This window comes from Protopterus annectens, chromosome 4.part0 (genome assembly GCF_019279795.1).
Source record: "Protopterus annectens isolate FY-2018-M chromosome 4.part0, PAN1.0, whole genome shotgun sequence".
Lineage (NCBI taxonomy): Eukaryota > Metazoa > Chordata > Ceratodontiformes > Protopteridae > Protopterus > Protopterus annectens.
Window position 1 is genome coordinate 705,326,318 of NC_056733.1, and position 26,335 is coordinate 705,352,652.

Sequence of the window (26,335 nt, forward strand, 5' to 3'; positions counted from 1 at the left end):
CAACATGTCCTACTTACGTCGCAAAAAAAATTAAATTGTTGAATCTAGTAGTTCTCATCCTGTTAATTTTGTGGCTGTGCAAAAGGTCCATTAGAGCTGGATCCAAGGATGCTTTGTATGACAGTATAGGTCGCCTCTCAGTAACCTGTAGGAGACCAAGTATACAGATAGGGCTTTAAGGCAATCCATCAATGTGTTTATACCATGGATTTGCCTGTTAAGAAACCTTTGTGGACGTTACAACTGTTGCATATATCTGATCAGGTACACGCCAAACGGGGCATTGTACTCAATGATGGGTCTGATAAGGTCCAAATAAAATGGAACTACGACTTCCTTACACCTGCACACCATGCCCTTACTTATAAGTTGGGCAACACAGAATAATTTCCTTACCACCTCGGCCAAATGTTGGTGAAAGGACAGATTACTGTCTATATATGTTCCCAGATCCCTGACTACTGGGTCACCTCTTAGGGGTGTCATTTCAATGAAGTAATTAGCCTGGGTGGCTGCTTTCCCAAAAGGCACTGTAATGCATTTCTTGGCATTCAGTTTTAATCTGCAATTTTAACACCAGTCATTTGTCTGTATAAGACTCGCTTTTAATATATTTGTGTAATGTGTAATGGGGTGAATCTATGATCGCTCCTAATTTGCAGTCACCTGCAAACTTGGTCAGCCAAAGGCCCTTGACATTAGCCTTTACCTGCAAGAAGTAGATGTTAAATAGGAGAGGTCCCGGCAAGAAGCCTGAGGTATCCTGCTGGTGACCGGTCTCTTAGTGGGGGTGGTCTTACCAATACTGACCTCCTTGGTCCTTTCTATCTGCCAGCTTGCAAGTTGCTTTAATGTCCGGCAGTGATGAGTCTTACATGCAAGACCACCTGCAAATTTTGCTACTTTGTTATAGCAGATGGCCAGTTTAGTTTTATAGGTGATGTTAAATATCATAAGTACTTAGGAACCACAGAGTGGTAATGGAAGAAAATACACTGATGCTAAGGTATATCTGGCAGCATCTGTCAATTAGTGTTTGACCCTATAGAGAGATCATACGTTTTGGTGTTTTTTTTTTTTTTTGCTAGCATGAAGAATGCGATGATCAAATTTGAGATTGTCATCAGTTAGTTTTGTCTGACAAAGTTTCTATCATAGTGTTGTTATATGAGGTAATGTGAAAGGTATGTTTCTGGTTTAGGTTTTGCTTTGAAATGAAGCACATCATTTTCTGAGAAGCAAATTTAAATTTTTAAGGCAAGATTCCATGTCAGTAAAGGATTGTTGGGTGATTTCTTGAACGTTTGTTACGGATGAGGCAGAACATATGAGAGTGCAATAATTAGCATATTCTAAGAGGATGGCTAGTTTAGTAAAAGCATGTACTCTATTTATGAAGATGTCACATAGAAAGGGGCCCAGTATTGATCCTTTAGGAACCCTGACAGAGACAGATTCAAACTCTGACAGATCCCATTGCCATTTAACTGCTTACTGATGACTGGATAGATACCTGTGGAAGCAAGAGAGAGGAGAGTGAAAGTGCGAGGTGGATCTCAAGTTCAGAGAGGAGCTTTTGGTAGGACACAGTATCAAAGGCTTTGAAAAGGTCAATAAAGAGTGAAGAAACCAGGTTGTCCTCATTTCTGTTTTGAGTACTGTATCAGTGAGATTAAAGGAGAGCTGCTGTGACACTGCATTTCTGTTCTGAGTACTGTATCAGTGAGATTAAAGGAGAGCTGCTGTGACACTGCATTTCTGTTCCAAGTACTCTATCAGTGAGAATAAAGGAGAGCTGCTGTGATACTGCATTTCTGTTCTGAGTACTGTATCAGTGAGATTAAAGGAGAGCTGCTGTGACACTGCATTTCTGTTCCGGGTACTGTATCAGTGAGATTAAAGGAGAGCTGCTGTGACACTGCATTTCTGTTCTGAGTACTGTGTCAGTGAGATTATAGGAGAGCTGCTGTGACACTGCATTTCTGTTCTGAGTACTGTGTCAGTGAGATTATAGGAGAGCTGCTGTGATACTGCATTTCTGTTCTGAATACTATATCAGCCTAGCCTAGCCATGCATCCCAAATATCTGACAAGTTCTGGTACCATTGATAAGTGTAAGCATGGGCTTGGGAGTTGAAATATTTACATGCAGTGGCCTGGGAGGTGAATTATTTACAGGCTGTCTGTGTCCATTAGAGACACAGGTGTCAAACAAGGGATGAAATTCCTGTTCCCCATCTAATTGTCCAAGTAAGCCAGGGTACCTTTTTGGCTAGGCTTATATAGGCCCTAGGGCCAATCGCCTAGTACCTACCTATGAACCTATAAGTTGCACTTGAAGTGGGTTAGGGAGGAACTCTGCTTCACATGGATAGGGAGCCTGTTCTAGAGATGGGGTAGTCTCTAGGATACATAGCTGTCTCTCCAATAGGTCCTATTAATATCACAGGCAAGGTTTATATCTTTAGAACAGGTAATTCTGGTGATTTGTTTTGTGGATATGCAACAGGTCCATCAGAGTGGGGTCTCACAATGACCTGTATGCCAGGCATAGATGTCACCTCTCTCAAAAATCCTAGAGAAAAAGGGGAGATGACAGCTAAGGGTTTATAGTTTGATAACTTAGTTGATCTACCTTTTTTATGAAGTTGTATTACAGTGGACTTTCCCCAGATGGATGAGACATCATTTTCAGTAATTCACCATTTAATCAAAATGGAAACAGGGAAAGGTAATGCATCTGCAACAATTTATAGAAATTTAGTTGAAAGCTTGTCGGTAGCTATGTGTGCTGGTTTTAGTTTGGGAAGAATCTGTTTTTATTGCTGAAGACAGCACCAGGTAAAAGGAAAAGGTGATCCATGAAGGCGAAAGGCCAAGGTACCAGATCGCTAAGCAATAAAGGAAGAAACTGGTGAAGTGCTTGGATTTGTGTTTTCTATAGATATAACTCCTGTGCTGGTGTTTTGAAAAGGAAAAGGACAGACTGAGGTTTGCTAAATCATTGGGAATTGAGAGGGGAAAACTGGAGTTATCGATCAGGGAAAGTGTTGTCTGGATAAATGGTTTATGGAATCATTTTTGTTAGTAATAGTAGTTTGGCAATGATGTTTTAGTTTACTTAGGGATTACCAGAATAATTTGTGATTATTTTGATGCTTACTGTGGAGGCTGTGGTACAAGATTTTTTTCCCTATTTTAAAATGGAGCTTGATGAGGTTTGTAAGATGCCAAAAGTTTTGGAAGGTGGGTTGATTTTTGTTTTTATACCATTCTTTACAAGTTTTGTCTCTTTGCAGCATACTTTGGTCTCTTTTGTTAGCCATGGAGCAGTTTTAAATGTTACCCTTTTTTTCTGACTGGGGTTAATTCATTTAGAATATTGAGGAAAGTTGTTGAAATGAGAGACTGCTTCATCTTGGGGCACTGTGTTTTGTATGTTCCAGTTATATAGGGTAAGGGTTGAGATAAATGTTTCTTTAGAAAATCTGGTAAGATTGCATATTTGATTGTAAACAATATTTCAAGGAGACCTAAACTACTCTCTTATTACATAGGTTAGGAGATGGTCACTGAATATATCTGGCAAACATCCAGAGGATTTTATCTTGTCTGGTTTGTCAGACTCCAGTCAAGTACAGGCTCCCTTGTTAGTGTTTTTGTCGAGTCTGATTGGCGAATTATCTGTTGGGTAAAGCCAAATATGTTTTTTGAGTCCTTGGGATTGTTGCAGTTTAGAGATTGCTAGTAGGTTGCTTAATATGAAGGTTTCATGGTATATCTTGTCAGTCATCCTATGAAAAGTATTTTATGTGGCATTAATACTACTGACTGGTGGGATACAAATTGGCGCGATACATGTGGACTTTCTTCAGTTAATTTTAAGGTGAAAAGAGCAGAATGTTGGCATTTCTGAATTTTAGAAAATTTAGGTTAATTAGGGTAATTTCTAAGGTACTTTTATAATTAAATTTCTACGCAGCCTGCTCACCCAAGATTTTGTCCATTCTCAATGTATTAAATCCTGGTGACTGATTTCTTATCAGTTATTTCTTGTATAACCAGGTTTTGATGGCAACTACAATACTTAGAGAATGGAAAACTAGATATGCATGGATTTCATGAAATTTGTAGCAGATACTTCTAAGATTCATGTTTAAAATAAGTAAAACAGAGTTGTGAGTAAAGTGTAAGATAGTCATGGAGGCATTTGATGGAGGGGGGCAAGTGCCATGGGTGGCTGTCACATGGGGCAAGGGTTTGGGTGAGTATCATTACCAAGTGTCTGGAAGGGGTGGTTTGGGTATTGGTACAGTGTTGTTTTACTGCCACTGTGTAAGTGAAAGTTTCAACGTTTATGTGCCTGATTAGAAGGTCTGAATTTATAAACTGGAAGAGATAAGAAGATGTAGTGAATAGGAAGGAAATGGTATTGTCAAGCAGTGAATGTGGGTTGGTGATTAAGGTGATATGAGGTGTGATGGTGGTCTGGTAATTAGTCAGGTAAGCAAAGCTTGGTGCGCATGAGAATCTACAGTGAGTGATTTAGTATCGTAGTGGACTGAAGTGAATGGAAGGAGAGAGATCTCCTAGAGACAGAAGTGAATGCTAGTTGTCTACGGAAATGAAAAGAGTAGGGGATTATGAAGACGTGCGCGAGTAACTTGGGTGGAGGGAAAGGGTGGAAAAATGGAACATTCCTAACGGAGTGAAAAAGGAGATTGACATGAGCACTGATGAAGAGCAAGAATGTATAGTGATAGTTCGGAAAAGAGGAAGAGTTACAACTGGTGAATGACGGAGAAAGTAAGCGAATGGGGTATGTATAGGTTAGCTGTACAAGTTACGTACAGGGTAGACAGGAAGGGGAAATGAGGCAGAGTTTTTGGTATGAGACAGTGAGATGAATGTGGCTATGTCGGGATTTGTTGGTGGGATTAATGACTTTAGGGAAAGATTTTCATGGAGTGACGAGAGTCTTATGATGTACAGTGTTTGCATTGGTTGTATAAATGCAGGGAGGAGAAGGACGAGTATAAATGTATATAAAAAGAGGTGGTAGAAAATGAGGGTAGACTAGGGGAGTGAAGCAAAGCAGTGTAGCAAGGATGAGTGAAGCAGGGCCCACAGTGGCTGCAACTCTCAGTATCGATAAATGATCTGCAGTCTGATAACCTACTGTACAACACCAGCTTGGAATGTTTTAAAAGTGTAAATAACAGTTTAAACATTGCTTAAAGTATGAGTTTGTTATCAGTGAATCATCTTCAGGGCATAGAAAAGGAGAAAAAAAGATGGGTTGCAAACTGGCTTAAGGACAGAACCCACAGGGTTAGAGTTGCTGGTGCTGTGTCAGACTCCAAGCCGGTCACAAGTGGTGTCCCACAGGGCTCGGTCCTTGGCCCCCTATTGTTTGGCATCTACTTCTCAGAAGTACAGGCCAACATGGGAGGACTTTGGCTGACAAAGTTTGCAGATGACTGCAAACTGGGCGCCATAGTGGAAAGTGCATCGGACACGGATATCCTTCAGAAGGGACTCACGGAAACAGATAGCTGGTGCCAGAGCCATGGCCTGAAGTTAAACGCCAAAAATGTATAGTCATACCCTTCGGGAAAAACAAGGTAACCCCAAGCTACCATATAGGTGGCAATCCACTAAGCACAGAAGAGGTTATCAGGGACCTGGGGACCCAGGTTGACAGTGGCCTTTCTTTTGACACTCACATTGCTAAAGTGGTTAGAAAGACCTTCTACATTGCCCACCTGATCATGAAGGATTCACATCCAGATCTAGTGAGGTCATTGTTCCCCTGTACTCTTCACTTATCAGACCAATGATCGAGTACAATGCCCCATTCGGGATGTATCTCACCCGACATCTGCAGCAATTGGAGAGACCCCAAAGTTCCTCACCAAAAGGACAAAGGGACTCCAAAATCTGTCATATGCTGCCAGATTGAAGAAACTCCAGCTCTATTCAGTCGCATACCGTCTGCTCAGAGGTGACATGTGCCTGACATACAAGGCCATGTCCAACCCGGAATTAATGGACATGCTCCACCTCAAAAATCCAAATCCACCAAAACCACTAGAGCAAGCGACTTAAACCTTAGCGGATATAAATAGGACGTGCTGGAGGGATAGATTTATCACTCAGAGACTCCCTATGCTGTGGAATAAAATCCTGGTCCATGTGAGGCAGAGCACCTCGCTGACTCTGTTCAAGTGAAATCTAGACCTGTGGATGGGAGATCGTAGGTTTACCCCGGGAATCATCTCTGGGTCACTGCTGGACAGAGGCACAACAAACTAATGGGCACAGTATTTTTTCATATAAGGGGTGGCGTAAGCCACAATAATTTGGGCTAGGCTTATAAATGCCTTAGGGCAGATAGCCTAGTATAAACCTATGAACCTATGAACCTATGAAGACAAAAAATATAACAAAGGTAATTAAAATAGAATGCCTATACAGAAAAGACAGAGATTTATTAATAAAATAGCTGGAAGGAACAGTTGTGGAAGTGCAGGCAGCCATGAAGAGCAAGATGTAACTCATTAATTACAGAGGAGATGGGAGGGAGGGAGTCTCACGCTGCAGAAGTGTAATGAAGGTTACCTTGACTCTAATGCTGTAACAGAGCCAACAGCAAAATACTAAGCACAGGTCAAGCACAGAAACATTAAACTTTCAGTGGTACTAGTAACAGAACTGTGTGACTGAGATGATAAAAGATAACTAAGTAAATTCCCCTTACATTGAGTTAATATTTAGGTTAGTAACATCATGCAGAGCTGTTTATTTTGGTTGTTTTTGCTCTGACAAGCTTGCTAGTGTAGATTTGTATTACAGGCACTTGCAAATTTGTGATATCAGGGGGGGGTGAAGTCCATGACTACACTGGGTTAATATGTAGAGGAGTAAGATCTTGCAGGGCTGCTTGTTTTAGTTGTTTTGCTTCAATAAACTTGCTAGTGAAGACTATCTTGCAAATATGCAACTTCATTTTTTTTTTTAGGGGGGGGGGGTGCAGTCCACAACTATCTGGCTAGCCTATGTGGCCAGGGTGGACAGCTGGGCGTTAACAAGCCAAATGTTCTGTATGTGTGTGAGAATCATATATATGCGCAAAATCTCACCCGAAACCCAAAAGACCAAGACGAAAAACCCGACATCCAAGAAGACAGACCATCCAGAACACTGACAAATCACTAATGGTAAGTAACCACTTGGCCAGCATGCTGACCTTTGCCCCTTACCTCTGCAGTAGTGCGATCTCAGAGTTTGTATATTTAGTTAGAGGGTGTGGGGTGGGCACAGCCCTCCCACATAGGTTGGTGTGGGTGGCAAAGCCCCCTACATGGGTGGGTTTTCTTCGCTTCAGTTTTAGTGTGTTTGTGGGCTGGGCAATTGGTTACTTACCATTATTGTTCTGTCGGTGTTCTGGGTGGTCATTCTTCTTGGATGTCAGGTTTTTCATCTTGTTCTTTTGGTTTTCGGGCAAGGAGGATTTTGGGTTTCTGAAGGGGATCCATATATATATATATATATATATATATATATATATATATATATATATATATAGATAGATATAGATAGATATAGATATAGATATATATAGATTTATATACACTGGTCTACTTCTCCTGATCAAAAATTCACTTTCAAAAACGAGAAGTAGACCCTCAGTTATGCGAAACTGCACTTCAGCAAAAGTGCAGTTTTGCGAAGAACAGTTCAACAAACCGTTAAGTAACACAGGTGCCGAAGCACACTACAGTGGGGAAAGGGAATTTCCATGTTTCCCCACTGTAGTGCGATCTCGAAGTTTGTATATTTAAGTAGGGGGGTGTGGGGGGAACAGCCCCCCACATGGGGGCCATTTTAGTGTTATCAGTTCGTTGAACCGTTCTTTGCGAAAGTGCACTTTCACGTAACTGAGGGTCTACTTCTCGTTTTCGAAAAAGTGAGTTTTCGATCAGGAGAAGTAGACCCATACACACACACACATATACATCTGTACATATGCATGTGTGCGTATGTATGTATTTATGTGTGTATATATCAAAGACATGCAGTAGGTGGATTTGACAGTCTAAATTGTTCATAGGTGAGTGTGTGTGCATGAGTGAGTGGTACAAATGAACTACCACGGCAGGGCTAGCCACCCAGCATTGTAAACCTTGGCTCAAGATGATTGTCACTGCGGAGGTGACACCCTGACCCCATGTGCAAAATGGGAAAAGGGGTTGAGTTTGGATGGATGGGTGCTATATATGTATATACATATATATCCATACACACACATATACCTGTGTGAGTGTGTGTGTGAGTGTGTGTGTGTGTGTGTGTGTGTGTGTGTGTGTGTGTGTGTGTGTGTGTGTGTGTGTGCATAGATATATACACACACACACACAGAATATATGTATATATATATATATATATATTTTTTTTTTTGTGCGTGTGTTTATTTTTATTTATTTAACATTTTTTTACCAGGAAAGTCGGACTGGGACAGAGCACATTTTCAGTGAAGGCCCTGAGAGAAATGCTCTGGACGCATGTCTTTGGAATGTGGGAGGAAACCGGAGCACCTGGAAGAAACCCACACAAATGCAGGAAGGACATGCAGACTCCACCCAGAAGGGACCCCTGCCAAAAATCGAAACAGAGAACCTTTCTGTGAGGTGACAATGCTAACTGCTGCACCACCCACAGTAAAATACAGGATGACCAATCATTATCTAACCATATACATGGGCACCATTTATTTTATCTGTGAATGCTGCAAATGCTTTAATCTTAGGCCATTTTTGGTGGGAAATGTTGAATGTATTGAAGTTGGTCAAATTATGCTACACTGCTACAGAGGGCAACTGTAGCATAATTGAATATTTGTTCCTTATTCACAGTTGTGAAAAACTTGGAGTTACTTTAAGTTCTGTGGGTTTCAAGGCATGGCCCCCCATATCCGGGGGGGGGGGCAAAGCCCCCACATAAAAGGAATGGTATTTAGTTTTTTTTGTGGTTGCAAATGTAACACTAATATTTAAAATTTTAATCACTTGGTTTAGATAATTATGTTTTTAGACTTTATCACAAATGTATTTTGCGTTGATTAATCTCATCAACATTTACACATAATTTATATATATAAATATAGATATAAACATCACATAACCATTTCTACATTAGCATGTTGATACACAGGCAAGGTATCCATCTACAATGCAAGCAAACCGAGTTTCAGAACAGACTGGCACTGCTGGTGAGGATCAGCCAGAAGAAAGGCCTAGCAATCTACTGCCATAATTCTGCCATGAAAACTTTATGGGTGATTCCAATAACTATCCAGAGAGTATCCACGCAATAGTTATTTTTACAGCAAAATACACACACACACAAACACACACACACACACACACACACACACACACACACACACACAGACACAACCACGTCTGGTGGCAAAAAAACACCTTAAAGTTTGACCAGAATGTCACAGGTTTTCAAGGCACATTTGTCACCTGAATACTAGAAAACTTAGCAGTTACCAAAGTTCACCCACAAATAACTAATGCAGACTGAGAACAGCTCTGTCCCCAGTACCAAACCTGGATGGAAATGCTTCTGAATAGTCATTAGATCACATAATGGTTTGTTGTACTTAATCCCCTTATTTCTCTGAGAAAGATATCTTCCTCCATTAGTGGCAGTGAACTGGACAACATTAAGGCCTTAGGAAGGCTCTGTGTCAAAAGCAGTGGACAGGTCTACGAAGAGGCACCAATGGCATCCCCCTCATGCATGTGATACAAACATAGCCCAAAGGATAACATCAAGTCCTTGTCCAGGCCTGAAATCAAGCTGGTAGCCACATAAAGGAAGACCAGAAAGTCCATGAAGACTGCAATTCTCCTTACGCCTACAAATGTTCATATCTGAAATTTAGCCATGTTTGCAGAACAGGTAGACAGCAGCTTCCTTCCAGCAAAAGAAGGGCCAGCCCTTCCACAATGGATTTATTTGGGATCCAAGTGACAAGGACAGTGAAAGATCTGAAAGTTTACCAAAGGGTTTGTGGACAGGAGTTCATCAGATCCGGGGGTGCCACGTTTCCCTTCCTAAGCAGATTCTAAATAGTTCAAGGGAATTTATTTGTTTTAACTACATTTTTTGACTGGGTAGTCCCACTAGACCTATGGCTATTTTCAGGGAAGACCCAAGGTGGCATTTATAGTGACGGGATAAGCTGGTCAGGACAATGGGGACATTTTCCTACTAAGTTCCATGGGATCTTTTACTTCCACCTATGCTATCAGCAACTCAGGCAGATGGGACCTTGGTTTAACCTCAAATACAGGACTGCATACTCAAGAGTGATGCATACCTCAGTGCTGCATGCTGCAGTGTCTGCGCTGGAAAATTAATCCAAGCACCTAGCTTGGGAACAGATCCCACAGTCTTCACATCTTCCAGCATCAAAGATGAGCGTGCTACCTATTCAGCCACTGATATTACTAAGGCTGGACCAAGAATATGTTGGAGAAGGCCTCCAATTAGACTTCAACCATTAAAAGGAAAAACAATGAAACCAGGCACTACTACAGAAGAACGTAAACAAGACAACTGGTGTTTTAGCGTAATAACTTTATTTACCGCTATTCATCCGTAGACTTTTTCAAAAACATTTTGAACAAAAAAATATCCTTTTAAATAGTCCACAGCCAATAAAAAAGACAATCAATTATGACTTAAAAGCAAACAACATTAACTCTTAAACAGCTAGTCTCCTATTTAATAAAAAACACTTATTTATACTTTCATTTAAACCTGGTAAGCAATGTGCAGATAAAGCTATCTGCCATTCAACCTCTTTCATTTCTACCTGATTTTTAAAAAAACCTTAACCATTCACTGACACTACTGATCTTATGTGAGAAATAAAAGAAATATCCTCCAGGTTAGTTAATCAACACTGGGCTACCACACAGCAAAAGACTGAATCCTATTCCAAAGCAGTCTAAAACTGTTAAGCAAGTTTCTCTGGAGCTCTTGTGAGTAGTGGGTATTCCTTTTTGGGACAGGTTCTAAATCTGCTCTTAAACCCGCAGTATGGCTGACATTTTGAAAGCACGTTATCCTACATGTAACCCCACCCCATATCCCTGGTTTCTTGTTGTTATGATGCAGAAAAGTCCATAGAAAGCAACCCTTTGACTCTGTGATTCCTGACAGAATCGGTGAGGTCAGAATTTCTAGGAACGTGGTACTAAAAAATAGATGTGGAGTCCAAAAATAAATACAGGCTGACAACAATTAGTCACGTGCACATAGTATGAAATTGTGTGTCAAAGGATTTGTTATCACCCCCCCACCCCCAAAAGTACATGACAAGACAGTCTATGAGGGGAGGCCCTGCAGATCAATATGGTGAGAAAATAACCAATGAAGACACCAGGTATATATATTTTTATTTGAGACATAGGTAAGAAGTCAGAGGTAAGAAAACAGCATTGTTATATTCATGATTCATAATCTTGTGTAACAAAAAATGCAGGTAGTAAAATCAACGATATACGGAAACTGCTGGGCACATACACCCTCTTAAAAAGACCATATACCATAGAAAATCCAATACAGTTAAAAATCATAATTCTGTCAGTCAGCAGGAAGACTTAAAAGGGTTTGACACCAGAGGAGCAACAGCCTTACAGTCAAAGTACATCATGTGAGTATCATAAGCTCTTTAGCAAGACTTTAACATTGGAGTAGACCATAGGGAAGCTTAGTGTTGCACTGAGGTAATAAGCCAGATTATATTGGTTATACATGCCTCCTGCTTAAGGTTACGAGTGAGTTTTTAGGAAGGAGGTACGCTGGTTTAAGGAGGCTATATCATAAGGTAAAATAAAGAGAAAGCCTTTGTGCACCTTTGAAGTGAGTAATGGAAAATACTGAAAGACATCTGAAATTCTACAAGTTACTTTAGTTTTCCAGTGAAGACCCTATTTTTTTTGTCCTCCTTAAGGTTGGATAGTTACAGTACCCAAGCTTGAAAAGCAATGTATATGTGGAGACTGCATTCATGACCTGGGAAAAGGGAAAGCTCCCCCCAAGACTTATTTACTGTAAGGTAATAAAGCTTTTGTGAGAGCTGTACTTCAACCTATGCACTTTATGATGTGCAGTCTGGAGATTCTGTAACTAAGCAGGTAGCTGCTACAAGTAGAGAATATTCAAATCTTGGCATCAGCACTCCCTGCTATATAATGGCTGTAATGTCCATAGTAAGCCTCAACATCAGCACTCCCCACTATATAATGGCTTTAATGTCCATAGTAAGCCTTAACATCAGCACCCCCCACTATATAATGGCTTTAATGTCCATAATAAGCCTTGGCATCAGCACTCCCATTATATAATGGCTTTAATGTCCATAGTAAGCCTTGGCATCAGCACTCCTATCTATATCAAGGCTTTAATGTCTGTAGTAAGCCTTGGCATCAGTGCTCAATGCTATATCATGGCTTTAATGTTCATAGCAAGTAGAATAACAAGGCAGGTGTTTTAAGCAGGTGTGCACAGTGAAAGTATGTATATGGGTGTGTGGGGAGTGGTTATGTAAACACAAATGTACCTAAACACTGATGCAGTTTCTGTCTTTCCAGCTGTTGGGGATACTACTGCCATTTGGAAGAGACAACTGCAGTCTTTTGTATGATTCAAAGAACACGGATTGTGTTTTTTGGTTAAGCCAACTGTGTACCACTGCCAGATCCCTGTTCAGAAAGACTGTAGAATATGAAGGGTAAGCAGACAAAATGGGCAGATCATCTACAAACTAACCATCACTGCACTTGGGAACACAGAAACTACCAATCACATTAAAACATTTCACTCATCGTGGCATCATGGATCCTAGGATGGAACCTTGGGTGTATCCCAGTTCCAAATGAAAGAGGGTGATGGCATGATGGCATGAGTTTTTTTTTTTAACAAAAAAATCTTTATTAAATTATCACTTATGACATAGGCAATAATACGTTTATATAAATGAGAACAAATCGCATTAACACAATCCCAGCTGCAAGCATTTTACATCATAAGTCCTAGTAACACAATTCTAATTGCAAACATTATACATCACTTATAAATCTAGCCATTTTCAGTCAAACATTACATAGCTCATTCGAGTTCTAGCATCTTTTCAACATCATTCCTCCCTTGTATGTATTGTTCTCACAATTCACATTTTTTCCTATGTAATTTGCTCCTACCCTTTTCTAAAGATCCCAGTTCCAGTTGTTTTATCTGTGTTACTGTTATTTATTTCTAGTACAGTTGGTTTAGATTTTGATTTCCAATTTCTAGTAATTACTTTTTTGGCAGCCACCATAATTAGATGCAGCAAGGCCTTACTATGTCTAGGCAATTCCGATTCTGTATCATAGCTCAGAAAAATCATTTTTGTAGTTACAATTTGCTCACCCAGCATCTCTGACAGAGTAGTTTGCAGGGAATCTTTAAAGTCAACCAACTCATTATATTAGAAAATGTTCCCAATTCCCTCTTTCGTCCCCATCACACCTCCAACATTTGCTGTCTACCGGAGGAAAACTTCTCTGGAGTCTACTTGGAGTATAAACATATGTCCAAGCAAAGATCCTAAATCTTCTAGATTTTGTTGCATATTTGGCAGACATACATATGCCACCATTGTTTCTTTGTGAATTGCTTATCCAATCTCTCTTCCCAATCCTTTCTGACCTCCTCTGACTGATTCTTATTATCATGCGATATTTTACATGCTCTACTAATTATTCATTTTTTAACAGCAGTTTATTTTCTAAATGCTACTAAAAACTCTACCAGTACTGGTCTTTCACTTAGGATCCCCCTGCTTATTTCTTTCTCTTTGCCTATACTCTATCAATCCTTGACAGGAAAAGCAATCTCTAACCTGCAGTCCAAATAAATTTTTGGCCTCTTCCCATTCTTTTACCTTTCCCTCTCTAGTTATTTGCTCCCAATACCTTGGTTCCTTTGCCAATTTTCTCCAATAAATTCCAGCCCCCTCTGTGACAACATGACTTTCATTCAAGCCAAATATATAAAGTAAACAAAACAGCCTTTGATATGAAACTGAATTAAATGCCTTTGTAAGGCCAATGAAAAAGGTGCCCAAATTTTTGCCAGACTCCATGTGATTGTAAATATTACTTGTTAAGGAGAACTGTGCTGTAGCTACTCTTCCATTATGAAAGCTATGCTCAAGTTCACTTACAGGCCTGTACTACTTCATGGGTTTTGACTTGATCAGATAGAACCCACTCAGGCACTCGTGAAAGTGCTGAGGCCAGTGAAATGGGCCTGTAGACTTGTATCATTTTTGAAATACAGGCAATAGTGGATGGTTTCCATAGATCATAAAAAGAAACAGTATCAAGGGATTTGTTTAATGTCCATAGTAAGCCTTGGCATCAGCACTCCTATCTATATCAAGGCTTTAATGTCTGTAGTAAGCCTTGGCATCAGTGCTCAATGCTATATCATGGCTTTAATGTTCATAGCAAGTAGAATAACAAGGCAGGTGTTTTAAGCAGGTGTGCACAGTGAAAGTATGTATATGGGTGTGTGGGGAGTGGTTATGTAAACACAAATGTACCTAAACACTGATGCAGTTTCTGTCTTTCCAGCTGTTGGGGATACTACTGCCATTTGGAAGAGACAACTGCAGTCTTTTGTATGATTCAAAGAACACGGATTGTGTTTTTTGGTTAAGCCAGCTGTGTACCACTGCCAGATCCCTGTTCAGAAAGACTGTAGAATATGAAGGGTAAGCAGACAAAATGGGCAGATCATCTACAAACTAACCATCACTGCACTTGGGAGCACAGAAACTACCAATCACATTAAAACATTTCACTCATCGTGGCATCATGGATCCTAGGATGGAACCTTGGGGGTATCCCAGTTCCAAATGAAAGAGGGTGACGGCATGATGGCATGAGGTTTTTTTTTAACAAAAAAATCTTTACTAAATTATCACTTATGACATAGGCAATAATACGTTTATATAAATGAGAACAAATCGCATTGCAATCCCAGCTGCAAGCATTTTACATCATAAGTCCTAGTAACACAATTCTAATTGCAAACATTATACATCACTTATAAATCTAGCCATTTTCAGTCAAACATTACATAGCTCATTCGAGTTCTAGCATCTTTTAAACATCATTCCTCCCTTGTATGTATTGTTCTCACAATTCACATTTTTTCCTATGTAATTTGCTCCTACCCTTTTCTAAAGATCCCAGTTCCAGTTGTTTTATCTGTGTTACTGTTACTTATTTCTAGTACAGTTGGTTTAGATTTTGATTTCCAATTTCTAGTAATTACTTTTTTGGCAGCCACCATAATTAGATGCAGCAAGGCCTTACTATGTCTAGGCAATTCCGATTCTGTATCATAGCTCAGAAAAATCATTTTTGTAGTTACAATTTGCTCACCCAGCATCTCTGACAGAGTAGTTTGCAGGGAATCTTTAAAGTCAACCAACTCATTATATTAGAAAATGTTCCCAATTCCCTCTTTCGTCCCCATCACACCTCCAACATTTGCTGTCTACCGGAGGAAAACTTCTCTGGAGTCTACTTGGAGTATAAACATATGTCCAAGCAAAGATCCTAAATCTTCTAGATTTTGTTGCATATTTGGCAGACATACATATGCCACCATTGTTTCTTTGTGAATTGCTTATCCAATCTCTCTTCCCAATCCTTTCTGACCTCCTCTGACTGATTCTTATTATCATGCGATATTTTACATGCTCTACTAATTATTCATTTTTTAACAGCAGTTTATTTTCTAAATGCTACTAAAAACTCTACCAGTACTGGTCTTTCACTTAGGATCCCCCTGCTTATTTCTTTCTCTTTGCCTATACTCTATCAATCCTTGACAGGAAAAGCAATCTCTAACCTGCAGTCCAAATAAATTTTTGGCCTCTTCCCATTCTTTTACCTTTCCCTCTCTAGTTATTTGCTCCCAATACCTTGGTTCCTTTGCCAATTTTCTCCAATAAATTCCAGCCCCCTCTGTGACAACATGACTTTCATTCAAGTCAAATATATAAAGTAAACAAAACAGCCTTTGATATGAAACTGAATTAAATGCCTTTGTAAGGCCAATGAAAAAGGTGCCCAAATTTTTGCCAGACTCCATGTGATTGTAAATATTACTTGTTAAGGAGAACTGTGCTGTAGCTACTCTTCCATTATGAAAGCTATGCTCAAGTTCACTTACAGGCCTGTACTACTTCATGGGTTTTGACTTGATCAGATAGAACCCACTCAGGCACTCGTGAAAGTGCTGAGGCCAGTGAAATGGGCCTGTAGACTTGTATCATTTTTGAAATACAGGCAATAGTGGATGGTTTCCATAGATCATAAAAAGAAACAGTATCAAGGGATTTGTTGATAATACTTGCTAGCAACACAGAAATAAAAGTGTCACAGTATTTAATAAATGTTTGGAATGACTGATCAGAGCTCCTTCTACTGTAATACAGAATCTGTCTCAGACATTGGTTTACTTGCTAAAGTGTAAGAATGTGAAACAAAATTAGGTTGAGAACCCAGCGATTTCGGGAGATTTGTACTTGTGGAGCATGTCTAGCTCTGTTACTTTGTCCTACTTAAATATTAGACAAACACTGCCAAAGTTGAAAAGTTGTTAAATGATTTCAGTAATCTCATTATGGATTTCCTCCTTCATGTAGAAACCTATGTAGCTTCTCTGTAAGGATGACTGATTTTGTTTAAGATACAAAGCCTTCTCTTTCTGTATACGCCATCGGCATTTGCTTCTAAGCTTTCAAGATGTCCGGTTTCCAAGAATCTTGCATGGTGCCCCTGCTTTACTTCAAGAAAAGCTAGCTGAAGGTTATTGTTATGCCAGTCATAATCAGGAACAGGTGTCAGTAAGTGAGAAAACCAGGCAAGGGTTTGATTGGCTAGGTTTGAAATGGTCCACAAAGGCAGACAGCCTAGTACTTATATATGGCCCCTAAGGGGCAGGCCATGCTCTCACTCTGCTACTGGTTGATTGGGTAGTATTTTCCTTGTAATGACAGCACAACGTTTAGCAGATGCTCTAATGCAGTCCTGCAGTCAGTTTCTAACGTAATCATCTCAACTACTTTGGTGTGCACAGGATGGTTAACGACACTGCAGTCGAGGAATGAGCAACCCAGACAAGGTCATATGGGAAACAGAGAAAGGAAATATCTAGTGTAAACCCAAAGTGGGACCAGAGTTAGACTGACAAATGCTCTGAAGTCAAATCTCTTTTAAAGCAGAGGGGTCTACACAACAATGGGTGACACTGGGAGGAAATTATCCCTGAGTCAGGGTGGAAGGCAAAACTGAGGGAGAAGGAAAGTACTGGTGGTTCATAGCCCATGGACAGCCTGAAAGGAAGTCTGATTAAGTAAGAGAAAATTCACTTACAAAATAATAAATACATGAGATGATTAATGGCAAATTCCTCCTGTCTCAGTGAATTACTTACAGTGGTTGGAGCATTAATAATGGAAATATTGTAGCCATACTGGAATGTTCCGCCAATCCCTGCAGCAATGACAGTCAGAATGAGACATCTACCCTGGATCTGTGGAAACAAATAAAGAAAGAAGAAGTGAGGAAACATAGACAGTTATAATTGCTCAAGATAACGTACAACATTGAACTTCACTATAGTTAGTAAAACATGGTAATCCATATTTCCAATTTAGATGTTAAGTTAAAAAGCAAAAGATAACCAGAGATTGTTAAAATTTCTTGATCACACTTGGCAAAGGATGCAGTGCTAGCAGATACAAGGCACAAAAAACGAATCAAAATGCATAACACAGGTTGAGAGAAAGGGTGAAGGACACCCTATGGTGATGAGGATCCAGCTACCACAAGAAAGGTTAGGGCCTCAACAGTAAGGCCTTCATTGCTGGGATGCTGACAAGGGTATAAACTACCTCTCTGTATCTACCTGCAAGATGGACTCTCCAAGTCAACTGTCATCTCTGAATTGAGTATACTAAGGTTCATAGGTAGGTACTAGGCTATTGATCCTATGGCCTATATAAGCCTAGCCAAAAAGGTACCCTGGCTTTCGCCCCTCAAGGAAATTATTTTCCTGTGCCACTGTCGAGCAGAGCCACAGAGGTAATGCCCGGGGTGAATTTCCTATTTCCCATCCAATCATCAAGATTTTTCTTGGAGTGCTAAGGAGGAGCTTTGTTTGATATAGATAGGTAGTTTATTCCAGAGTATGGGAAGTCTCTGGAACAGGAATCTATCCCTCCAGCATGTCCTGTTTATTGTGGTGACAAGGCTTCAGTCCCTACAGCATGTAGCTCGAAGGGATTGGGATTTCTTTAAGTGGAGCATGTCCAACTGCTCTGGGTTTGACATAGCTTTGTATGTTAGGCAGAGATCGCCTCTGAGTAGGCGATATGCGATGAAGTAAAGCTAGACTTTTTTGAGACGGTCCTCATAGGGTATCTGTTTGAGGCAGGTAATCCTCTTTGTGAGGTATTTCTGTGGCCTTTCCAGTTGTTGTAGCTGTCTCATGAGGTAAATACCAAAAGGGGCGTTGTACTCTATAATGGGTCTAATGAGTAACGAGTAGAGGGGGAAAAAATTACCTCTTTTTTCCTGGATGAGAAAAGTACAGTTGTGCACACTTATCATAAATATAGATGTTCGAGTGTATTCACTGTTGCAGTCATCACATTTCGGTTATCTGCTTGCAGTAGCCCTCAGTCGGCCTGATTAACAAAGTCTTGGGTCCTGCGTCAGTTGCTGTCCCTTCTTCCATGACGTCAGGTCGTCAGGGGTATAAAACATGCAGCCAACGCCATTACATCAGTCTTTCTTGCTGTGCAGTGCCCGAAGCAGAAGCAGTTCGCAAGTGCCAGTCGGCCAACTCCTGAAATTTTTCTTTTCGAGTTTCAGAACCGAAGTCTTCAACTAAAGCTAAGTACCCCATTGGGGAAACATTTTCTTGCTCCTCCCCGATGTCAGTAAAAGTTAATAATTGCATTTCTTGTGGAAAGCAAATACCTCACAAAGATTTTCATTTATACTGTATTCCTGTCCTAGGCCCTGACCACGACATACCTTGCTGTCGGTTTTGTGCCTTATTTAATCAACACAATATCCGTTGTTGGTATATTTTTGCATCTAAGCATTTTGGTTCTCGGTTCAATTATCCAGAATTGTTGGAGGTAAGCCATCCGACTACCGGAATTCCGAAAAAACTCAAAGATAAAGACAGAGACAGGCCGCCTAGGTCCAAAGCTGCCAACGACACTTCTCCTAAGCCAGTCGCCAGTTCACCTGTACTCAGTGAGGCACTTTCACAGCCCCTGATACCTGCTACTTCTAATTCACAGGCCTCTATTGAGACCCATTTGTATGCCGCGAGATGCTTCAACTGTGGTATTTGCGGATGTCTTTACCTTGGATGGGTCCGGAGCCACTGTGCAGGCACTGGCTTCTGAGGGTGTATTCAGGCCTACGGACTTGCATATTAAACCGATGCCTCCTTCTTCTTTAAGGCCTAAACCTCGAACCATGCCTAGAAAACGGACGCCCAGGCCGCATGCTCAGGCCTCTATGCCTAAAAAACAAATGATAAGAATGGCTGAAGATCTTATAACTTTAATCAGGGGAAGCCAACCACCCTCTTCTAAGAGACCTAGGACTGAAACTGTTTATGAGTCTTCTGACCAGGATTCTGATTTTTCTGATTCTGGATTTACCTTTATCTACTTATGAGGATTCTGATGCAGATGAGTCTATTCCCTCTGCTTCCCCTCCAGAGGATTTTTCTTTTGGTGAAACCTTGCACACTCTAAGGGAGCATTTCCACTGGAAAAGCCAGGATTTTTCTGATTCGAAAAAGAGGCTTAGGGATTTCTTACTGTTGCCTCAGCATAGGCCTTTAGCTATACCTCCTATACTAGACATTGTTGATGCCTTTTTGGAATCTAGTTTGGCCCCTGATTCTTTGCCTCCTGCTCCCAGAAAACCTGACAGATATTACAGGGTTCCTGATTCTCACAAGTTCCTTTTTAAAAATCCTATTGCGGATCCAGAGACTATTTCACAGGGACCCAAGGGCATTAAGGCTTCTACTGCCAAAAACCATACCCCTTCTGATAAGAGACTCCAGGGCGCTGGATAGATGGGGTAAGAAGGTTTACACTTCTGCAACCTTGGCCATTAGGGCCTTAAACTGTCAGTTTCATATGTTAAAGTATCAACAACATATTAGTGGATTGCTTAAACAGAAAATGATGTTGATTCCTGACTGTGCTGAAAATAAGGAATTACAGGATTTAATGCATTCTGCAGAACAGGTTGGAAAACATGCTTTGCAATGTGGGTTTGATTCTTTAGAGGCCTCTTGCAGGGCTGCTGTCACTGGGTCTGTACTCAGAAGACATGCTTGGCCAGTATCCGGAATCCCAAGGGCGACAGGTGCAGGCCATCTCTGGCAAAGCATCATGGTCTGTCGATCATGTCATCTCAGGCAAAAAGATACTGGATCCCCTTAGAATGACACCAGAAGATTAACCAATTGTTGAAGTCAATCATTTTGTCCTTGCACTGTGGTATCATTCTGGGTGATGGCAGGATGCTACTCAGGGCTAGGGTCATACATGCCTGGGCTACAAGATCAGACAGCTCCTCCATGTCTCTTCTCATGTAGTCCAGGGAGGTACGTCTCTGGTCATTCACACCAACATGGATGATGACACAGTCATATTTGTACTTGTTGTGGAGTGACCTGAGTGCGTGCGTTATGTGGCAGATCCTGGCATCCGACAGGCAGCTGGCAGTAACTTTCTCCTTGTTTAGCCTGGTGAGTGGCCTGACTATAGAGTCACCTATGACTAGAGTGTTGGGTACGTTGTTATGCCTTATGAGCTGCGGTTGAGTGGCACACTGAGTTTGCGGGCTATGCGTCATTTGAGTTGTGTTGGGGGGTGGAGGTTGCTTGCATTTCTGCTTTGGAGGGCTCTGTTGCTTGGGAAGATTTTTGTCGAGACCCTCTGCAAATGTAGGTGTGTGTTTTGTGTTTCCATATGTGTGTTTTGGTGGTGTAGGTTTTGAGGGACTATGTGCTGTGTGTGGTGTGGTGCAAGTGATTACCCTTCTCCTCTTGACTGTCTAGTCCAGTCTTGGGTGAAGACAGCTTTGCTTCCTTTTTGGCTATATAAGTGCATCTCTCACAGATTGTAGTGTTGGGGTGTAGGAGGACAGGGTTGTCTGTGTACATGAGGCAATTACTGCATTGCCCCAAGATGCCCAGATTCATCATGTAGACAGGAGAAAACACCGGGAGCTGACCCTATGACATGCCTGGATAGGTGCTTATTTATTATGTACCAAAAACTATTTTCCTCTAAACAAGTGAGGAAAGTTGAGTGTTGTAGTAATTTGTAGCGTATTTAGTGCTAACAACGAGTTCTGAACAAGTGCTGGGCTCAAAGAAATAGATCTGAGTGCTAAAACTAAAAAACTGACTAGTTCTAAGGGAAAATGTGAAGAACAGACTTTATGGCACCAAGAATAGTTTAACCATAAACAAACGGCGATGCAAAACATGTTTTTTTTTATATAACAGTAGTGAATAAGCAAACTGATTTAAACCAATTAACCAACAGAAGCTAAAAACTGAGCCCCGTTCGAACAGTCTTCAATCAGACAAGTTCTAAATGCACACTCCTGCCACCAGGGTGCAGGAACCTTCTCCAAAAAAGATGGCCTGGATTAGTGCTCAAGTTATACAAACAAAGCTAGATTCAGCAGGTCTGAATCTAGTCTATACTACAGCAAACAAGGCACACCAATATCAGAAAGAAACAGTTCAAATAAGCAGTCATAATAAGTCTTTAACCAGCAACTCCCAGCTCAGAAGAGCAGAATCTACCCTCTCCTCCCACAAGAGTGCAGATCACACCTTCTTAATGTAAAATAACTGGTCCAGAGCCCAAGTGCTTAAACCAGAACTAATACACTTTTAGAATAACAGGCACTAAGCCTTCAGTCAGCAACTCCCAACTTAGAAGGATGTAAGCTACCCGTCCTGCCACAACAGTGCAGTCCACAAACCTTCTTAATGTAAAACAACTGGTCTGAAGCCCAAGTGCTAAAACCAAAGTCTTAGAATAACAGTTACAATTTAATCAGGCTACTAACAAGCAGTAATAAATGCAGCAGAAAAAAATGCAATTAAGTACTTTTAAGAACAGGCAGCAAAAGCAAAATAAGGTAATAAAGAAGGAAGAAACACAATTACAGTAAAAGCAGGTGAATAAAGTGCACTTTTTATATAATAATAGAAAACAAGCAAACTGATTTAAACAAATTACCCAATTAACCAGTAAAAAGCTTAAAACCGAGCCCTGTTCCAACAATCTTCAATCAGACAAGTTCTAACTGCACACTCCTGACACTAGGGTGCAGGGGAACCTTCTCAAAAAAAGACGGCCTGGATTAGTGCTCATGTTATATAAACAAAGCTAGATTCAGCAGGCCTGAATCCTGTCTATGCTACAGCAAACAAGGCGATCAATTTCAGAAAGAAACAGTTCAAATAAGCAGGCACAATAACCCTTTCACCAGAAATTCCCAGCTCAGAAGGGCAGAATCTAGCCTCTCCTCCCACATGAGTGCAGACCACAAACCTTCTTAACATAAAATAACTGGCCCGATGCCCAAGTGCCCAAACCAGAACCAATACACTTTTAGAATAACAGACACCGAGCCCTCAAACAGCAATTCCCAACTTAGAAGGATGTAAGCTACCTGTCTTGCCACAAGAGTGAAGACCACAAACCTTAATGTAAACAACTGGTCTGAAGCCCAAGTGCTTAAACCAAAAGGCTTAGAATGACAGTCACAATTCAATCAGGCTACCACCAAGCAGCATGAAATGCAGCAGAATAAATACAATTGAGTACTTTTAAGAAGAGGCAAAATAAAATAACAAAGCAGGAAGAAACAGACAGATACAGTAAAAACAAATGAATAAAGTGCAAGGAGAGAGGAAGGAGGAACAGAAGATAATTCAAGGTTAAGAAGGTTCCCTCCAACACAGGAAGGCTTGGTGGGGCTCAGAAGCAACAGTCCTGGATACAGCAAATATGTATCTGGACTAGACTAGTTATAGGAAAGGTGGGCAACAAATGCAAATGTGAGCTTTTAAACCAGAAGTTGAAGGAGATGGAAAAACTGCCCAAACAGCCACTAAACTACAAATTCTGGGCCAGGAGCCACTCTTGTGGTAGATAGGCTACCTAGTACTTATCACTCCCACTGATAAGCTAGAAGGCTTCCCTCCAACACAGAAAGACTTGGGGGGCTCAGAAACTTACAGACAGTCCCGGATACAGCAAATCTGTATCTGGACTAGACTAGTTTCGGGAAAGGCAGAATACAAGCTTAGAAATGTTTTTTTTTTGTTTGTTTGTTTTTTTTTTACAAAAAAGTAGCTAAAACAGCAGTAAAAACAATTCAAATGCAGTGCAAGCTAGCACACTTGAGTGTGTATCAATATTAGACCAAACACAGTTTAACCAAATGCAATTAAATTAAAAATGACTAAAAACAAGTGCAGAAGGAGTTTGGCCTTCCTAAATGACATCTGTATTAGGTAGACTGAGGTAAAGAGATGGGACTGGGATGAGTGTCCCAGATCAAATTTACAGTGGGGGCGGGCAACTGCAAAAGTCACCAAATTTAACACAAGAACAGGGAAGGTGGGTGGGAAAAAAGTACAGTTTTGTACCTACCATAAATGTAGATGTCCGATAGGCATGCATCTGCAGTCCTTACAAATGGGTTGTCCTGTCGTCAGGCAGAGTCTGGGTCTGGCCTCGGCTGGTGTCGCACTTCACCCGACGTCATTGCGACAGTTATTCGGGTATAAAGGCATCAGCAGACGCCATTTTCCTCAGTGTTTCTTGCCCCAGATGCCAGGTGCGCTCTAGGAAGGCTAAATTTGGATAAATGCAAATGGTTCCAAATAGTAGAAACAAACAAAAATAAGCATGTATGTACATATATACAAACAAATACACCATAATAGATTCCCCCAGCTAGCTACAAGATGGGCAAATACCCTAGGAGTACCACAGAGGGGAAGGAGGGTGGGTAATCCTGACTGCAGATGCATGCCTATCGGACATCTACATTTATGGTAGGTACAAAACTGTACTATGTCCTTCAAGGATGCATCTCCAGTCCTTACAAATGGGTAGAATACCATAGCCAAACTGGGGGAGGAGGAGAATTAGTTTATGGTGTAGTTAAGATCCCTTGCAAAACAGCAATGGCAAAACCTGCTCGGGATCTGGAGTATAAAGGTAAATTATAATGCTTGGCAAATGTATGCATGGAGCTCCAAGTAGCAGCCTCTAAAATGTCTTTGGTAGCCACTCCTCGTAAGAAAGCTGTGGTAGTGGCTGTAGCCCTTGTAGAGTGAGGCTTGATGTTTTCTAGAGTTTTCTTCCCATGGTAGGAGTAACAAAATCTAATGCAATTTCCTATCCATTTAGAGATTGTCTGTTTTGAAATTGCTTTTCCTTCCATTCCTGCATATGCTACCAGTAGCTGGTCAGTCTTTTATTGCTCTTGGTCCTGTCCAGGTAGTAATTGCCTATGTACATCCAAGGTATGCAACAGTCTTTCTCCCCTGTTCTGTGGGTTGGGAAGAATGTAGGTAGGTGGATAGCTTGATTTAAAGATACTCTGGAGACCACCTTTGGCATAAAAGTAGGATTAGTTCTCATGGATACTCTATCTTGATGGAAGATCAGGAAGGGTTGTACTGCCATTAATGCCTGTAGCTCAGATACCCTTCTTGCTGAAGTGATTGCAAGCAGGAAAGCAGTTTTCCATGATAAGTACTGTAATTCTGCTGTTGCTGCTGGCTCGAAAGGAGGGAGTGTCAACTTTTCTAACACGGTTCAAGTCCCATGCTGGCAATGGTGGCTTCCTAGGTGGTTTTACATTTTAATTCCTCTCAGAAACTGCCTGAGCAGAGGTGAGAAGAGTGGAGGATCCAAGTTGTATTCTGCTGAGATAGCTGATGCATGAATCTTAATGGAAGAATAGGACAGGCCGTTGTGGAAGAGCTCTGCCAAGTATTCCAGGATGTTAGCTATGTTTACCAGTGACACATTCTCTCCTTTTGCAGTACTCCAAATGAGATATCTTTTTCATTTTGCTGAATATTTTTTTCTTGTTGAGGGTCTATGAGCCTCCAAGATAATGTCCTTAACCCTTTGGGATAAATTTGGGTTATTTGGTCTTATGCAATGTTCCAGGCAGTCAGCTGCAGTGTTTTCAGGTTTGGATGCAGGGTGTTGTAGTTGTTCTGTGTTAACAGTAAGGGAACTAGAGGTAGAGTCCATATTTGTTCCCGAGACATGCTCCTCAGTAATGGGTACCAATGTTGTCTTGGCCAGTCTGGAGCTATCAGGATGATCCTTGGATGGTCCTCTTTGATTTTCAATAGCACCTTGTGCATCAAAGGAAGTGGTGGGAATGCATATGCTGTCAGGTTTTTCCAACTGAAAGATAGGGAGTCCACTTTCCAAGCAAGTGGGTGGTACGTCCTTGTGCAGAATTTCTGCAGTTGGTGATTGCGTGGGGATGCAAATAAGTCTATTTCTGGTAGCCCCCACTGTCTTGTAATGGTTTTGAAGATGTCCGGATGCAGCATCCATTCGTGGGCATCCGTGGCAGTTCTGCTTAGTATGTCTGCTAGAATGTTTTCTTTTTCTGGCACAAAAATTGCTTGTAACTGGATGTTGAAGCTCAGGGCCACATTCCAGAGGTCCATTGCCATCCGGCATAGAGGGTACGAATGTGTGCCTCCCTGTTTGTTGATGTACCACATAACTGTGGTGTTGTCTGTCCTTATCAACAGTGGACCTTGTTGAAGAAATGGTCTGAATGTCTGAATTGCCAGTTTTACTGCCAGCATTTCTTTTTGATTTATGTGTAGGTGTAGCTGGTCTTGAGTCCATAAGCCTTGTATGCACTTGTCCAGCATGTGCGCCCCCCAACCAAGGTCTGAGGCGTCCGTTGTGATTGTCTGGCTTGGTTGAGTGCTGTGGAAGGCAGTCCTTTGTTTTGACAGGCCTGAGCCCACCATTGGAATTCTTGTTTCAGGCATGGGATTATTGGAATTTGGGTTTCTAGGCTGTGCTTGTGCTGAGACCATAAATTCCTTAGGTACCACTGTAACT

General features: G+C 41.0%; 1 protein-coding gene across 1 annotated transcript in view; it reads right to left on the reverse strand.

Annotated features, from left to right (window-relative positions):
• The window catches only part of SLC2A11 (solute carrier family 2 member 11), a 466,200-nt gene that overhangs the window by 403,656 nt on the left and 36,209 nt on the right, over positions 1-26,335 (reverse strand). The window contains exon 2 of the mRNA XM_044068682.1: positions 17,581-17,679. Within this exon, the coding sequence (XP_043924617.1) occupies positions 17,581-17,679 (99 nt within the window). The remainder of the gene's footprint in view (positions 1-17,580; positions 17,680-26,335) is intronic.